Source organism: Stegastes partitus, unplaced genomic scaffold, assembly GCF_000690725.1.
Source record: "Stegastes partitus isolate 25-593 unplaced genomic scaffold, Stegastes_partitus-1.0.2 Scaffold1707, whole genome shotgun sequence".
NCBI classification, from domain to species: Eukaryota; Metazoa; Chordata; class Actinopteri; family Pomacentridae; genus Stegastes; species Stegastes partitus.
In genome coordinates, this window is record NW_007579438.1 from 120,412 (window position 1) to 139,374 (window position 18,963).

At 39.2% G+C, this 18,963-nt stretch overlaps 1 protein-coding gene across 1 annotated transcript in view; it reads left to right on the plus strand.

The window, feature by feature from the left end:
- The window catches only part of sass6 (SAS-6 centriolar assembly protein), a 28,316-nt gene extending 12,637 nt beyond the window's left edge, over positions 1-15,679 (plus strand). The window contains exons 9-16 of the mRNA XM_008301760.1: positions 1,218-1,412; positions 6,922-7,011; positions 7,346-7,525; positions 8,600-8,681; positions 12,193-12,302; positions 12,578-12,684; positions 14,068-14,159; positions 15,276-15,679. Of these exons, the coding sequence (XP_008299982.1) occupies positions 1,218-1,412; positions 6,922-7,011; positions 7,346-7,525; positions 8,600-8,681; positions 12,193-12,302; positions 12,578-12,684; positions 14,068-14,159; positions 15,276-15,328 (909 nt within the window). The 3' untranslated portion in view covers positions 15,329-15,679. The remainder of the gene's footprint in view (positions 1-1,217; positions 1,413-6,921; positions 7,012-7,345; positions 7,526-8,599; positions 8,682-12,192; positions 12,303-12,577; positions 12,685-14,067; positions 14,160-15,275) is intronic.
- The last annotated feature ends 3,284 nt before the right edge of the window (positions 15,680-18,963 follow it).

Below are 18,963 nucleotides of genomic sequence, written 5' to 3' on the forward strand. Positions count from 1 at the left end.
TGCTTCGACACTATGAAAGAGATGAGCGAAACAAAGCAGTTATGTTGTAGGCTGGACAACTAAGCACTAAGCTGAGTCACTCAGGGTTGTAAAACCTAGGGGAATTGAAGATTTGGCTTATAACTCTTTAAGGTTGATTTTTTTTTTCACACTTCATTGCATCCACTTCATGACACATAAATATATACTTCACTTAAAACACACACACACACACATGCTCACGCTAACTACTGGGGCAGAGAATACAGTACTTCCCACATTGCTTAATATTACTGAGACTCCTCTTTGTTTGTCAAGCATAGATGTGTCCTATATAGTGCTCTCTGTGTCTTACATAAACACAGGTTTACTTTGTCTTCTTTTCTTTGTTGTAGAGATCACATACACTGTATCTGTTAAAATAATGACTTCTTGGGCGCCCAGATAGCTCAACAGGTTGAGCGGGCGACCCATGTACAGGGGCTATGGTCCCCGACGCAGTGGCCGTGGTTTGATTCCAGCCAGTGGATCATTTGATGCATGTCCTTTCCCCACTCTTCTCCCCATGTTTCTCTGTCACTCTTTCACTGTCCTACACATTATCGGCAGAAAACCCCCAAAAATATCTTAAAAAATAATGACTTCTTGTTAATGCCCATTTGTGGTGCTGTTACAACCTGGCTCAAGACAGCCGCAACAAAAGAAGAGTCACACCAAGTTTCAAAAATTAAAGCTGTTCTTTTTTCACTTAAATTGTACCAAATTAAACCCAAACCAGTATGGGGTCATGGAAATACATAGAGTCAGTGGTGTGTGTGGGATGTATGCATGAATTATGTCTGTGCAAGTGTTTTAAATGCAAACATCCTAAATGAAGAAAACTAACCCATACCCAGACTGGTGTGTTACCTGCGGAGAGAAGCAGAGAGTGATGAGACTGCAGTCAGCCCTGAAGTCACCCAGAAACACACTGGGTGTCACAGGTGCTTCTGATTACAACGAACAGCCACTCACAGAACCAACAGACGAACTAGAACCACCCACAAGATGACCGCAGGGGTCATCACATGTGCATGACGATGAAAACACAGATGTCTGTTTTGTGTATATAACATTTTTAATACAGAAAACATTTGATAAAATTGTGCCAGCAAAAAGCAGATGATGTCTGTTACCTCATCGAATGACTGTTAACATAATGTGTGTTTATGATCTCCTGCTTTGTGTTTTGTGTGTAGGAATGCCAGCGTTTGAAGCAGCAGGTCCTGTCTCTCAGGAGGGAGAACAGCACTCTAGACACAGAAGTCCATGAAAAGGAGCGTTTGATCAGCCAGCTGCAGATGAGAGTAGCTGTTTTGGAACAGGAGATCAAAGATAAGGATCAGCTGATGAACAGCACAAAAGAGATGCTGGAAGCCACCCTGCAGCAGAAGGTAGGAACTGTCCCTTGTATGCTGACTTTTCAAAGTAACCTGAAAAGCTTCAAACAAACTTCAAACCTTTCAGATGGATTTTAGAGGCACAGTTTGTTAGTTNCTCCTGACAGAACTGGTGTAACTGAGTCAGGTTTGTAAGCTGCCTTGTTCGTACACGTCTTTTCAGCTCTGTCCACAAATTTTCTATGGAATTGATCAGGGCTTTATGATAGCCACTCCAAAACATTGACTTTGTTGTCCTTAAGCCACTTTGTAACTAATTTGGCGGTATGCTTAGGGTCATTGTCCATTTGGAAGACCCATTTGCATCCAAGCTTTAACTTCCTGGCTGATGTCTTGAGATATAGCTTCAGTATTTTCCACATAATGTTCTTCACCAGTCCCTGCTGCAGCACAAACACCCCCACAACTTGATGCTGCCATCCCCATTCTTCACTTTTGGAATGGTGTTCTCAGGTTTGCCCCTTTTTTCCTCCAAATGTAACGATTGTCATTATGGCCAAACAGTTAAATCTTAGTTTCATCAAACCACAGGACATGTCTCCAAAAAATTGGTATTTGCCCCTGTGTGCATGTGCAAACTGTAATCTAGCTTTTTTTTTTTTTTTTTTAATATTGCTTTTGGTTGGTACAGTCGGTACAGGACTTGCTTCACTGTGGATAACGACACCCTCTTACCACCTTCAACCAGCATCTTCACAAGATCTTTTGCTTTTGTTCTGGGGTTGATTTGCACATTTCGCACCAAAACATGTCTTTGGGACGCAGAACTCACCTACTTCCTGAGTGATGTGATGACTGGATATTCCCATGGTATTTATACTTGCATATAATTGTTTGAACAGATGAACGTGGAACCTTCAGGCATCTGGGAATTGTACCCAAGGATGAAGTAGCCTTGTGGAGGTCCACAATTCTCTTCCTGATATCTTGGCTGATTTCTTTAGATTTTTCAATGTTGTCACAGAAGGAAGTAGTGTGTCTGAGGTGTGCCTTAAAATACATCCACAGTTGTGCCTCCAATTAGCTCCAATGTTGTCATTTAACCTATCAAAAGCTTCCAAAGCCATGACATCATCATCTGGGCTTTTCCTAAATAGTTTGAAGGCATAGTAATCTTTGTGTATGTAAACTTCTGACTTCGAAGAAAGCAATAAAAAATTCTCTAAAAAATTCTCTCTCTCATTATTCTGGCATTTAGCAAATGATTTTGGTAATCCTAACTGACCTAAAACTTGAAAAGTTTAGTCTGATTTCATGTCAGACAGTGAGAACAAAAGGTTTTGTGTCTTTTTATACAGTGTATGTAAACTTCTGGTTTCAACTCTGTTTACTAATACTGTAAACAACAGTGATGTACAATGTATGTAAATACAGAGGTGAATAGAGGTAAATTAACATACAGTTACTAATCAAATGACCGGAGGTAAGGGGGGCAATGAACCACAGGTGATGAAATCGGGGTCTGGTGACCAGACGGGTGGTGGAGTTGGGGTTCTGATAGCATACAGTTGCTAATAAAATGGCAGGAGGTAAGGGGACAATGAACAACAGGGGGTGGAATCGGGAGTCTGTGACAGGAGGTGGGAAAACACATGGCAACAGGGAATGAATTCAGGGGTCTTTGACCATCAAAATAAAAGAAAATTACTTTCTTCATCACACACCCTTTTCAGGAGGGAGAGGGAGGCTGCCGCAGAATGTGTCGCTGTGATGATCTGCTGGATGAGTTGGTTCTGGACCACAGAGACAAGATGGCATTTTTGCATCGTTGTGTTGAAAAATGCTGAAGTAAAAATGGTTCAAAAGGCCTCGCCTTTTGCCAGGCCACAGTTGAAAATAAGAACTATGTTTTTAATCTGTCTTGCCTGGTTAAATAAAGGTCAAAGCCCCTGTTACATTCTAGTGACTTTCTTTTATACAGAAAGTTTAAGAGCCAAGTTCAAATCAGCATCTAACCAATCATGGATGTGTTTCTCCCAAAGGCTGGTCTTGTGCTTCATTNCTCCTGACAGAACTGGTGTAACTGAGTCAGGTTTGTAAGCTGCCTTGTTCGTACACGTCTTTTCAGCTCTGTCCACAAATTTTCTATGGAATTGAGATCAGGGCTTTGTGATGGCCACTCCAAAACCTTGACTTTGTTGTCCTTAAGCCACTTTGTAACTAATTTGGCGGTATGCTTAGGGTCATTGTCCATTTGGAAGATCCATTTGCATCCAAGCTTTAACTTCCTGGCTGATGTCTTGAGATGTTGCTTCAATATTTTCCACACAATGTTCTTCACCAGTCCCTGCTGCAGCACAAACACCCCCACAACTTGATGCTGCCATCCCCGTTCTTCACTTTTGGAATGGTGTTCTCAGGCTTGCCCCTTTTTTCCTCCAAATGTAACGATTGTCATTATGGCCAAACAGTTAAATCTTAGTTTCATCAAACCACAGGACATGTCTCCAAAAAATTAGTATTTGCCCCTGTGTGCATGTGCAAACTGTAATCTAGCTTTTTTTTTTTTTTAATGTTGCTTTTGGTTGGTACAGTCGGTACAGGACTTGCTTCACTGTGGATAACAACACCCTCTGACCACCTTCAACCAGCATCTTCACAAGATCTTTTGCTTTTGTTCTGGGGTTGATTTGCACATTTCGCACCAAAACATGTCCATCTTTGGGACGCAGAACCCATCTACTTCCTGAGTGATGTGATGACTGGATATTCTCATGGTATTTATACTTGCATATAATTGTTTGAACAAATGAACGTGGAACCTTCAGGCATTTGGAAATTGTACCCAGGATGAACCAGACTTGTGGAGGTCCACAATTCTCTTCCTGATATCTTGACTGATTTCTTTAGATTTTTCAATGTTGCCACAGAAGGAAGTAGTGTGTCTGAGGTGTGCCTTAAAATACATCCACAGGTGTGCCTCCAATTAGCTCCAGTGTTGTCATTTAACCTATCAAAAGCTTCCAAAGCCATGATATCATCATCTGGGCTTTTCCCAAATAGTTTGAAGGCATAGTAATCTTTGTGTATGTAAACGTCTGACTTTGAAGAAAGTAATAAAAAATTCTCTAAAAAATTCTCTCTCTCATTATTCTGGCATTTGGCAAATGATTTTGGTAATCCTAACTGACCTAAAACAGGAAAAGTTTAGTCTGATTTCATGTCAGACAGTGAGAAAAAAAAGGTTTTGTGTCTTTTTATGCAGCGTATGTAAACTTCTGGTTTCAACTGTGTTTACTAATACTGTAAACAACAGTGATGTACAAACAACAAACCGCGAATAAATGAATGGATGACAGCAAGCTAATTAACTGTGATTGTTACTGGAAGCAGTTGGCTGAGCAGTGATCAGTTTAGAATCACTGTGGAACTTGAAACCAATCGTAATTTTGAAATTCACCCGTTTCGCAGAGAGAAAATGATAGTTGCATACTGTTGAAGAAATTTTACTCATAGTCCTCATGTGAAGTTTGCTGTAGTGGGTGTTTATTAGTATTCCGGTATACGGTGGGCTCACCAACACAGAGCATGAGTCTGTGAAGGTGGATTGACCCTGAACATCTGCAGAGTCACACATTTATAGGGTAAGTCANAAACCTTTCAGATGGATTTTAGAGGCACAGTTTGTTAGTTTAACATCTAGGGCAGTTTTTCCTGATGCTCAGTTTAACCTGCCTAAACCACAATATGTGCTTTTAGCAGGGTTGACGAGAGCCAGAGATCATTAATATTATATGTGTTTTTAAAAGCCTAATAGATCTTCTTTGTTGGTAAAACAAAACCTTACTATTGTCCAATAATTGTTGAAAAAATATTAGTTGCAGCATTATTAGCATTGAGAAGGGCTGCACAATTATTATCAGTCAGTATTATTTCTCAATCAGGATTTCAGTTTTCAGCAATTCAATAAGCATGATCAACTGCGATATTGACGTGCTCATAGAAAACTCTGCTGTGTATCGAATCAAGCTCTTCCTAAACTAACAGCCATCCATCATGTAGCAATCCAGATGTTTTGGCTTCACTTTTAGTGAGCTGTCATACTGCCGCATACTCATCCGTGCAGTGGCAGCCAGTGCAAAGATTTTCTGGATGTTACAGCTGCCGTCCAGAGTAAAAGAGTGATTTATAACAGAGAGCAGAACATAGACTGAAATAGACAGAGCAACTGTGACAACACACACTGGTTTGTAGACTGCTGTTTTGAAGCCTCCAGTTTGCTACTCCCTGGAGCCATCATGGAATTTTTGAAGCCATAAGTGATCTGGAGAAGGAGTGATGGGTGAAACTGACTAAAAACCAGAGGACACTCTGCACAGTCAACTGTAGCAGCATGACTCCTGCTCCGCTGTACGAAGCATACAGTCACTCCTGAATAGACATGTCGGTCGAGTCAGCCACGTCCCTAAGCATCACACACTTTGAGGCAGTATTTCCAGTTAATTATGGAATTATTTTGAAATGGACCCCCAAAACACTGATCTAATGGACGAAATTTAACAAAAACAATTATAAAGATGTGTGGAAATACACGTAATATATTAGCTTTTCTTGATGATTTTTGAATGACTGTCTATGGGGGTCAGAGCTTATTGCAGCCAGCATCGAGTGGCGCTCAGTGGTATTGTACTTCAGCATTTGCTTCACATTTCAGAGCATAAAGCAGACAGGCAATGCAAAAACCAAATATCTGGAGCAGCAGGTAAAGAGCTAGTCACTTGAAATATATCTTATCTATTGCTTAGATGTGTTTTGGATCTAAAGCAAGTGTAAGGCAAGAACAAATCCTCTGTAATGAGTGCATGACAATTGTGTCTGTGCCACAAAGCAATGCGACTATCTTGTCTAACCACTTAAAAAAAAAAAAACACACACACTGCAGTATGATGATTGCATGAAGGCTGAAAAAAAAGTTGTGTTGCAATACGATGCATCACCATATTGTTCAACAAGTAAAAGCAGTTCTGTTGGTTTAATTTTTTGTAAAAACTTTTGGTACAATTTTATTGGTATTTTGCTTCTAGGAGATATATTGTGAATAACAGCCCGTCTTAGTTTGATGCAAAGATTTGTATGTTAGCACAATATGGAAGTAAAAGCAGCGCTGTATGTAAATGTTAAAGTGCAATTAAAATAGTTTGCCCCTGAAGTCAAAGAATAATTGTGATAAATAATCGTGATCTCAGTATTGAACAGAATAATCATGATTACCACCTAATTACCACATAATTGTGCAGCTCTGCCATCAGTGCACACACACTAATTTAGCTTGACTCATTCCCATATGCAGCACACTGTCCTGCTAATGTAAACACTGAACAGGACCGAATGTGGATCCATTCACTGATAAAAACTGTCACCAATTCCTCTTGTTTGAGTAATGTTGCTTTTTGTTTTTAATGGGATTTTTGGACAGTTAGACAGAATATAAAATAACTCTTAACAATTTTTTTGTATGCTCTCACTCTGTATATTTATAGCTTATGTGATTTTTGTTTCCTAGAAATCAGTTGAAGAAAATGCAGAAAGTAAGGAACTTAAGAACAAAAAACTTGAAGCAACTGTGAAATCACTGTCTGAGGAGCTGATAAAGGTTTGTGAGGCTGAATGCAGGTTGCCCATCTGCTACACTCTATTGTCATCTTATTAGGTACATTAAAACTAATGTGGTCTAATATACCATTCCCACCATAATTCCTATTTTCATGGAGGTTCCAGTTGCAATATTATATGTAATTACTATATGATAATTTTCAAAGATGCCATTTTGGAGTACTTTAGAACTGCAGTATAGAGCGATATTTAGATGTCCTATTAGACTAGGCAGTTGGCATGCTTGTAAAACTGGCAACTGTGTGTTTTCGATGGCACATTATGTTTGAATATGGTCAAGTTTAGTTTCTTATCTGTTTTTTTTCTTAATGCAGGCTAATGGTATCATTAAGAAGCTGCAGGGGGAGGTTCGAGGCCTTGTCGGAAAAATAAAAGTCAAAAACACAGTGACCGTGTCACAGGAGAAGGTTCTTCAGGATACATCAGAAAAACTTCAGAATGTTGAGAAGAATCTAGAGAATGCTCAGCAGCAGCTCATTTCCAAGGATGAAGAGGTATGTCTCCAAATCATTGAAAAGGTGGACCCACTGATTTTAACAGACTTGAGACTTTTTTCTGTGTAATGTTGTGAAATAGTAGAATTTTTACTCCTTATATATAAATCACATCACAACTCAAGAAAAAAATGATAAATGAGAACAGAAGCAGTGTGGTTTAGAATGTTTAATTTATTCTAAATGTACACTATTATGCAACAGTTTTAGGCACTTTAGATCCTTATCCATCATGCAGTACCATTAGTGACATATCATATTGTCCAATATTTGTTCTGCTGCATAGAGCCAGAGTCATGAAAAAAAAAAAAAACTTCACCGACAAGTTGGTTGGTTTGCTTCTCCTTCTTTTTCCTATCAATTGCAGTTGAAACCAGAAGTTTACATACACTGTATGAAAAGACATATAACCTTTTTTTTTTTCTTACTGTCTGACATTAAATCAGACTTTGGCTTTGGAAGCTTTCTGGAAGCCTTTGATAGGTTTATTAACAACATTTAAGTTAACTGGAGGAACACCTGTTGATGTATTTTAAGGCACACCTCAAGCACACTGCTTCCTTTTGTGACAACATGGGAAAATCTAAAGAAATCAGCCAAGATATCAAGAAGAGTATTGTGGACCTCCACAAGTCTGGTTCATCCTTGGGTACAATTTCCAAATTCCTGAAGGTTCTATGTTCATCTGTTCAAACAATTATAGGCAAGTAGAAACACCGTGGGAATGTCAAGTCATTACATAGCTAAGGAAGGAGATGGGTTCTGTGTCCCAGTGATGAAGTGTTTTAGTACGAAAGTGTGCATCAACCCCAGAACAAAAGCAAAGAAAAAAAAAAAGATGATATGGCCTCCCCTGAGCAAGAGTCTTGGTCTCATTGTCATGGAATCAGTCTGGGATTGCATGGTGGTGAGACAGACTAAATCCACAAAAGAACAGTTGCACATTTTCCAAGATGCCAGGTGCCTCAAAAAACTTGACTTGTTGAATTAGCCACCATAATTAAGATGGTGAATACAAAAATCGAAAAAAAATGTTACAATGTGAAAAACCACAATATTCCTTCTATCTTGCAGGTTTCAAAACTGAAGGAGCAGTTGGAGATGACAGTACAGAAGCTTAATGAAAGCAGAGAAGTGTTAAAAACAAATGAGAATGGTGAGAAACTTAGTTTTACTACTTTCCTGATGTGGTATAATGATACTGTAGGTGAGTTAGATGATGCTTTTCAGTCCCTCAGTATTTAAGATCCACCCAGACAAAAAAAACCTCTCTGTCAAGAATAACAATTACCTTGTTAGAAAAAAACTTTTTTTTTTAAAAGTGTCTTTTTTTGATAAGTTTGCCTGTCAGCCTTAGGTACTCAGTAGTTTTTAGTGATTGACTTGGACACGTTTTGGTCAGTGTTGCGATGTACAGACCCTTTCCAAAAAATTAGAATATCATGGAAAAGTTTATTCATTTTCATAATTCAATTCAAAAAGTTAAACTTTTATAGAAATTTAGATTCAGGGTCCACAATTTAAATGATTTCAAGTATTTATTTGTTTATTTTTACATAATTTGAGCTTCCAGCTCTTAAAACCCACGAAAACAGGAATTCAAAAAATTACAATACTGTGAAGCAATCAGCCCAAATTTTGCAGGGCATGAATGTTTTAAACTGAGTGTCACACACTAATCATTTACTAAACTCAAAGCACCTGCACAGGTTTCCCCAGATGTCATTAAATTGCTTCAGTTTGATTCAGTTGTCTCAGTTCGGTTCAATATGGGAAGACTGCAGACTTGACAACTGGCCAGAAGACCATCATTGATACCCTCCATAGGATGGGTAAGCCACAAATGTTCATAGCTAAGGAGGCTGGCTGTTCACAGAGTGCTGTGTCCAAGCATATCAATGCAAAGTCTAGTGGAAGGGCAAAATGTGGCAGAAGAAGATGCACCAGCAAAAGAGATGACCGTGGGCTTCAGCGGATTATCAAACAGACAAGATTCAAGAATCTGGAAGAGATCCAGAGAGAGTGGAATGAGGCAGGAGTCACAGCTTTAAAAACCATCACATTCAGACGCATCCGGGAGATGGGCTACAACTGTTGGGTTCCTCAGGTCAAGCCACTTCTGAGCCTGAGCCAACGCAGGAAGCATCTCAACTGGGCCAAGGAGAAGAAGGACTGGACTGCTGGCCAATGGTCCAAGGTCTTCTTTTCCGTTGAAAGTAAAGTGTGCCTTTCATTCGGAAATCAAGGTCCAAGGGTTTGGAGGAAGATGGGTGAGGAACAGAACCCAAGCTGCTTGAGGTCCAGTGTGAAATATCCACAGTCAGTCATGATTTGGGGTGCAATGTCCGGTGCAGGTGTTGGTAAACTCTGCTTTCTTAAATCCAAGGTCACCGCAACAGTCTACCAGAATGTTTTAGAGGACTTCATGATTCCTTCTGCTGAGGATCTCTATGGAGATGCAGATTTCATCTTCCAGCAGGACCTGGCTCCTGCCCATACCGCCAGAAGCACCAAAACCTGGTTTGATGCCCATGCCATCACAGTGCTTGACTGGCCAGCCAACTCGCCGGACCTAAACCCCATTGAGAATCTATGGGGTATTATCAAGAAGAAAATGAGGGGCACCAGACCCAAAAACAAAGAAGAGCTGACAGCAAGCATCAAGGAAATCTGGGCTTCCATAACTCCCAGGCAATGCCACAGCGCATTGAGGCAGTGATTAAGGCAAAGGGATTCCCAACCAAATATTGACGATTGGCTTGTCGTTTTGAAAGTACCTTATTTTGATTGATTTGATGTGATCCTAATTTCTTTCTTTTTTTTCTGCAAAAACTGAGAAGTAAATGGTGATTTGTTCACAGTATTCTAATTTTATGAATTCCTGTTTTCATGGGTTTTATGAGCTATAAGCCCAAATTATGTAAAAATAAACAAATAAATACTTGAAATCATTTAAATTGTGAGCCCTGAATCTATAATCTATGAAAGTTTAACTTTTTGAATCTAATTATGGAAATTAAACGACTTTTCCATGATATTAAAATTTTTTGGAAAGGGTCTGTATATGTATGTTGTAGTCCCTATAAAACTGTTTGTGAGTTTAGTTTGTTTTGCTTCCAAAACATACTTGCAAAANCTTTCTTTTATACAGAAAGTTTAAGAGCCAAGTTCAAATCAGCATCTAACCAATCATGGATGTGTTTCTCCCAAAGGCTGGTCTTGTGCTTCATTGTCCAGGAGAGGCCAAATACCTTTAGTACTTACTTTGAGTAAAGTTCTTAAATGCATGAATCTAATTGGTAAATATTTGTTATCATTAAAGATCTGAAATCCCACTAAACACATGACTAAAATTCTATCAAACATGATATGTTCCAAAAATAATAATAAAAGTTGTAAACATGCATACAAATCTGGAATTTTCACGATACATGATTTTAAATTTCTATTATAACTAACAATACAGGCATACACATTCAACAATAAGAAAAACAAGACTCAAGAGTTATATACTTGGGATAAGAGTCTCTCTGGGTCTTTTATGGCTGTGACAGAGAGAAGGAGGGTGTTTGTGTCCTGCGTGTGTGCATCTTCCACAAACGCTTTAGATCAGATGTGTTCTTCAATACTGGTCCTACTCAACCTGGTACCATAGATTCAGTCCAGATTTTGGGATCATCACTCTGCTTGATTTCCTTCATTTTGGCATTTAAACTGTTCAGTTAATTGTGGTGTAGAAAGTTCTGTGTGTTGAGGGAGATCGTGTCAACATAAAGAATGCAATCTCTTCTCTGGAGGTGTGGTTTTCCTCAGAATTGGCACTTTATGACCCTTATCAGATTCTGGTTGAGGTGGTCCATGAGGACCATGAGTGGTTATTTAGCAGTAAACATTGAATCTGCAGATGTTCCATTTAGGTGGGAGTTTTGGGTTGTCTGTCTTCTGAATGTTCTGCTACTCAGTCTGCTACAACAGTTATGGACCACCCTACACTTTGAGTTGTGTTTCTGTCCCCATGGCAAATGTAGTTCTTATAGCCACTCGTTTTAGCTCATTGGGATATATCAATATCTTTACCTGCTAAATCCTCCACTTTGTTCACCGGCTAGTCTGTCTATATTTGATACGCAGCAAGAACAGTACAGTGAATTTTAAGACCTTTTCAAAGTTCCNCTGTTTGTGAGTTTAGTTTGTTTTGCTTCCAAAACATACTTGCAAAAATTAGTATGAACATCTATTATCAGAAAGTTTTCATAAGGAGTACTTCGCCAACATTGAATAATTAAAATAAAAACCGTTGAAAGAAGCATGAAGCCATCTTATTTGAGGGCAGTCTGCTGTTTTGAACTGTACTCACCTATATTTTTAGGAGTTTGTAGACTTAGTGAATGCAAGAAACAACCAGTCAATACAGGGAAAAAAAGTAGGTGATATGTAGCTGGTTAGCGAGCTAGCTGTTACTAAGTGTACAGGGAGCTACTAAGACGGCAGCATTCATTTCCTGTGATATTTGTGCACAGTGACAGGAAGTAGGGATGGGTCTTTTTTTTTTCTTCTTCTTTTTGGAAAGAAAAGCAGTTTAAAGAGAATTAGGCATATTGCAATAAAAACACATATTTTGGCAGTATTTAACACCATGTTCATCTCATATTTTTCTTTTACCACAGTTATAAGTTGGCTTAACAAGCAGCTAAATGAAAAGCAGCTGTCCAGAAGGTCACGGTCTCCTGAATCTTTGGTGAATCCTTCAGTTTTATCCACAACAACAGGCCTGAGGGTAAGAGATACTTTGTGGCTGTGCTTACAACTATACCGTATCATCATAATAATTAGCTGTTTGACCATTACCCTACCCCTAACACACTGTTGTAAACATGATCTGCAAATCAAGTACTGTTAAGCCAACCATCCAATATACAACACAACTTCAGCTAATGTAATAGTCTGTATTTTATGTCAAACCTGTTGGGGAGTAAAGTTATTGCAACATCTGAAAAATAAGTTATTATATACAATCTTACTGACTAACTTAAAGCAACGCTATTTTTCCAGGCACAGTTTTATCCTCAGATAGGCAATCCTGCTGTATCACCTGTGGCAGCTGCTGACATCACTCCTGCTGCTGAACATCGAGCAGGACATCCAACTAAAAGACAAATGTGAGTTTCGGTGTTTGCTTGCTTTCCACATGTATACAGAGGATTTAGAAAGTATTCACACTGTTTCATTTCTTATATGTGCCATCATATATTACTGAACATATAAACTTCTTAATTCAGTACTTGTTAGAAGCTACTATTGTCTGCAGTTTCCGCGCCGAGTCTTCTGGGGTATGTTTGCACACCTAATTCTGCAGAACCTTTCAATCTCATCACACTGTCTGTGAAGTCCTTTCCTCAAGTCTGTCCACAGATGGTGTATGGGATGTAGGCCTTAACTAGACCCGTCAAGGACAGTCCAGTCCTTATCCAGATACCATTCTTATGCTGTCTTGGCTTTATTCTTCGTGCCATTGTTTCAAATCAATTCTTGTCTCAATTTTCTAGTGTTTCTAGTAAAAAAATCTTGTTGCACTCATAACTACCTTGCTTAAGTTACATTTCTTTATATGTGTTTTTTTTGTGTCAGTCCAATTAATATTGAAGTCAGCCAACAGAAATATTTCTATGATTTCCCTTGTTACTTCATCTGTGCTGCTACACTGATCCTCCAAATAGGAGATATTTAGTTGTGGAGGTGTTAAAACACACCAAATTACCAATTGCAACATCAACTACACTCCTCCTCCATTCCCGTTCCTTCATGCATCTCAAATAAAATAAACATGAGTCCCGGGTTAAACAACCCTTTAGACTTTGCACACATCTAGAATAACCACAGAGTTACTTTTGAGTCCTTGTGGAAGTTATTATTTATGTACAGACTGTCAACAATCAATGAGATGCTTACATTTAGTCTCCAGTGCTCCTGCTCCTGAAGTCCCTGCCCTTGCTCATAACGAGTTCCTTTTGTTTAAAATGCTCAAAACAAAGTACAGTGGGTTTTAGCCTACCACCAGAAAATTGTCCAATCATGTGAACATGTTAGAAAGTGATGCACTTAGCTTTTTCACATGACATTTTATATAAATGTTCAGTCATAGCTTGCCACACAGCTGACTCATAGTGTGTATTTCTGTCCTCGGGAATTCCAGAGAATACAATATCAGGGATGTATTTATCAAGTTTTGTTCCCCCTGTTCGAACCTAGGACCTTCGAGCTCTGAGGTGACTGTGCTCACCACTGCAGCAATGAATGAATTTTGGGGGGGGAATATTGTTTCACAGCACTGTATACTGGTGTGTGAAACACATTCAATCCAAGTGGGGTTACTGTGTTAACATTTTCCTAAGCTGAAATATATTTCAGATTCAAGTTATTTTTGTTTTAAAATGCTTTTGTACATGTCTGTTCTGTCTGGTAGGATTTTGTTTTAGAAAAATATAGTCACATAACTGCATATTATATTTAGTGTTCTTCAAGCTTATGTGATTTCTCCTCAGTGGACACTCTGCAGGTCTGGACTCCAAGTACTTTGAGAGAAGAGATGATAGCAACCCAGTCTACGGTCTGTCGACTAATCTGCTTCACAAAGGTAAAACTGCTCAATTAGAGCACTGCATAAATTAAAATCTTTAGTGTGTTCAGCATAAATGGTAGATAATGGTTTCATATGACTGTTTAACAGAGAATGTCATGTCTTTTAGCATTACTACTGCAAGGTTTGCAATGTGCAACCTAACCTAAGTCATACCTTAATAATGCTTTTGCATTTTGTATACAAAGTATATACAAAAAGGACAGTACAGGATCAGACAGGATAGGAATGCTTGAAAAGCAGAATGATAGAATGAAAGGACAGGACATTATGAATGAATGTGCATTCTTACATGCAAAATTATTAAGTCAGAAGCAAACTGCAGCAGAGGTGAAACAAACAGTGTTGTACATGTTGTCATCTGAGTCCACCTGAAAACAGAGTGATTCAATCTGTTCTGAATGGACCGGATGGGGGCAACTGTGAGCGGCCTGTAGTCATTCACCATGGCACTCTTGTCTCTCCAATCACCTACAAACATATTAAAAGGTCAAAGTGGTGCATACTAGCAGTATCTAGATGACGGCTTTCATGGTGTTGCATTTGGTTGTACTAAAGTCCTGAAGATTGTTGAAAGCAGCTCCATACCTCAAATCCACTGCAAGAACAGAGTTTTTAGATGCTGTTGGATGATCCAACTTCAGTTGAAGTATTTCAAGGCCTTGTGTCCAAATAATTGTTTCAGTTTTTATTGTTTAACAGGTTCAGATACATCTGAAGAAAAACTCTGCTTTCTCAATATACAGCCTGTCCTCTAACCAGAAAAAGAGCAAATTAACCCGTAACAACCTGATTATAAAAGTGAACAAAAACAGATGCACATCAGATACTGGGCATCATGGTAATATCAAGACAGCAAATCCAGAGAGTTTAGTGTTTGAAAAAAAATCACTTTTATTCATATATTGCCAATTTGCAGCACATGTCACCTTAAAACACTTCACATAGGAAGGTGAAGATCTTCCAGGTTGTGCTTACCTTAGAATGTGTGTTAATATTAGTTTGGATGTTTTCACTTTGAAATTAAAAGAAGAAGAAATGTGTTTTTGATTGACACATTGGAATGATGTTATCGTCATTTAAATAATTTTTTTTCTTTTCTTTTTTTTTCAGAGTTCCCTCAGCATGCAAAGCCTGCCACAGCTTCGGCTTATTTTTCAGCATAAAACAGAAGCTGCTGGATTTGATGAACAGCTACAAAGTAGTCTGTTTCAGCTAAAGGAAGAAATAAAACCACCTGCATTATGTCTTCAGCTCCTCCACAAAATTGTTACTGTTGTGCTGCGTTTTTTTTTTTTTTTTTGGGGGGGGGGGTTGTCGTAGCTAATGTTGCCTTTGAATCACTGTAGTAATGGTGTATATAGATAATTTCTAAGTTGTGATTCATGAATCCAAAATTATACTTTTTCCTTATACAATACATTATGTTTGCCATCCTTAAGTATTTATATTGTGTTTTTGTTTTATGCAGAATTTTATTTAAATGCAAGCCTTAATAAACAATGTCTCCATCCTCATTGGTGTCCACAGTAACTTGTTAAAATGTTAAAAATGGGGAAAGAAAATGAAAATATTGGTGCTATTTAATTTTGTATTGCCTTTATATTTTCAATTTACCAAATTAAAGTGGTGTGAACTGTAGATATACATGCATACTTTTGACATGTATCTGTGCTGCTGCCATATTGCCTCAGGGTTCTGGACAATTAAAATAGAAAACAGTGACTTTTAGACGTTCTTATTACCTGCTAACCTGGACTAACATTTGACAGGTCAGAAGTTCTGTTACATTAATTGCCTTTTCTGAGCCTCTTGAATTTGATACATCACATTGACAGTACTTATTCAAGTGTGAGTTGTCATATGCAGTTCAAAAACTTTATTTGTCCCCCAGGGGCAATTTAGGAAACATAGAGGTGCAGGGAGTCAAGGGGGCGGTGACGGTTGGGAGTTGAGAAGCTGAACAGCCCTGGAAACAAAGGTTGCTCTTCTTCTCTGAGTCCTGCATCCAGGACAGCAGAGCCATTCAAACGCTGGGAACAAAGCGGGTCAGGGGTCTTGGAGGATCCTGCTCACTGTCCTCAGTGTCTGCTGCTCACACAGGGTGCAAAGTGCTCTAAGTGGGAGCCCAATGATTTTACGGCAGACCTTGACAGTGTCCTGCAGGCGGGTCCTGTTTCGCAGGTTGATGGCGTGAAACCAATAGGTTATAGAGAATGTAAGAACACTCAATGAAGTAAATTGTCCTCAGGATGTTTCTGCTGACACCAGAAGTGTTAATCTTCCTCAGCAGATACTGCTGCTGCTGACATTTTCTGAGGATCTCCTCAGTGTTGAAGGCTATTTCAAATATGATATCCAAAATGTGCCCAGGACTTTGTATACACCCACTATCTCTACCAGTCGCCATTTTCCTGCATGTGTCCTTTTCAGAGTTGTATTTGTTTACAGATAAATGAAAGTAATGATGAGCATGTAGCCCAAACACAGTAAATGCACTCATATTTTAGCACAAATAAACAATAATAGCTATGAAAGATATCATTGGGATCACTTTCAGAGTGATCTCAGAACAGCTTCTCTCTCCATTTCCGTGGTGATGAAAGAGAGACAGTGGCACAACTGTGTGGAGAAGCTGTGGCGATTTTCTCAGTGTTTTCTTATTTTTAAATGGTCTACTAACGTATACATACTCAAAACGTTTATACTGTATACTAGAGTGACCATTATAATGCAAACTGTTCCCAATGAAGTATACCAGCCCAGTGTATCCCAGCATGCAGACCAGGGTCAGATACCTGCTGAACATCTGGCTCTAGCTCTGTTGATACATCGCTTTACTCATTTTTGAAAACATTTCAGCTGAAAATGTAACCATGAAGATTTCCAATGTGTATTCACGTCATTCAGAAAATGCCTGGATGTTTTTTGCCTTTTATATTTGAATAGATACGGAGCTTATACGCAGCTGGAGCACATGGTACATGCTCAGTGTTGGTGTTTCTCTTGACATTTGGTTCAGCAAGGTAAGTTTTGACCTCCACTGTTGCATCTGTGGTTTCATTTTGGATTCTTGTCTGCTGGACTGTGGCGTCCAAACGATGCCACAGTTTGCCTCCTAAAACAGACAAGCCAACTGTAAGTGACTAAATACAATAACACAATGAAAACACATACAATCAACTAATTGAAATGCATCCATTACTTTGAGTCCCAGGCAGAGAAGCTTCTGATGATGTGGAGGAGGATGATGATGATGGTGTTTCGAATGACAGCAGCACACTCCGCTATTAGCCTCTTCTCTGCCTCCTTGGCTTTAATAGGGCTATAGAAGCCTTTTTTTTTTTTAAACTTTGGGTCCAGCAGTGTTGCCAGTGATGTAATGCTCTTTGATTGGAAGATGAAGAGTTTGTCCTTTACTTGTTTCCTCAGACTCACTGCCACATCTCTGCCCTCTGGAATTTGTAGGATTCCAAGATCCTCCTCCTCCTCCAGTGCATGGTGTAGCATAGCCAACAGGGGAATAACGTTGGACCCTGAGCCCTTTTTCCCTCAGATAGCTCCACTGTGGCATCATGAAATGGTGACAAAACTTTCAGACGTTCTGTGATTATTACATAATTTTCTGATCGAAGTGGCACAATGTCTGTGCATAAGCCAGCCAAAGCAGCTTCAACAGGCTCCCTTAGGTCATAATACTGTGTTGCAGTATATGGTAGGTGGTGTTGCAGTGGGTATCCACTTCTTTTATTAATTTTACTTCTAGACAGCCCATTTGTTCATTAACCTTTACCACTGTCTCTGACAAAATGTGACAAAAAAGTGACTGATTCAAGCATCACTGCAGCAGCAACTTAAAGAAGTGTGTCATCAGGAATATATGGAGCCCCAGACATGACATGGTCAAAATAAAATTAAATCATGGCCTCAAGACAGCTATAACGTGCAAACAAATTAGTATTTTGTGTGCACAAAGAAGTATATCGTAGTATTTCGAAATACTAATTTGTTCGCACGTTGTAGCTATATTGGGGCCATGAAATACAAATTTGTGGCCACGAAATACTAACCAAAATATTGTTCCTGGACAGCTGGGTATGCGGACCTTCTCGAAGGTGTAAGGTAGAGCCAGACATTAGGACTAAAGGTACACAACACGATATTTCTATCAGAAAAGAAGATGTCAGGATCCTCCTCTCTCTACTGGACCCCATCGGTTCCCAAGTTTGCCAGACCAGACATCTCAGAAGGAGGCAATACATAGCTCAGGGACCAAACTTTGTATGGCACATATGGGTCATATGACAAATTGAAGCCATATGGGATATGCATTAATGGCTGCATCAACGGGTTCTCACGCAACATCATTTGGCCGCAGGCCGCCCATACTAACAGCGACCCGAAAGTTATCAGCAGGTACTTTGTGGAGGCAGTGGAGTGCTGTGGGGGCTGCCCCAGGCTCGTACGAACTGACATGGGTACTGAGAACGTGGCAGTCAAAGACATTCAGCGGTATTTATGAAGAAATTACGTGGATGACAGAGCAGCAGAGAGGAGCTACATCACAGGGGTAAGTACTGCAAACCAGAGAATTGAGAGCTGGTGGGGAGTGATGAGAAAAGAAGGAATCGATTCCTGGATCACGCTCCTGGCAGAACTGAAGGATGAGGGATTCTTTGCGGGGGATTTCATTGACAAAGCTTTGTCACAATTCTATTTCATGCCAATCATTCAGGTAAAAAGCCTATATTATGATCACAGCAAGAAACACAGAAGCTGTATTATTAACTCTACATTATTT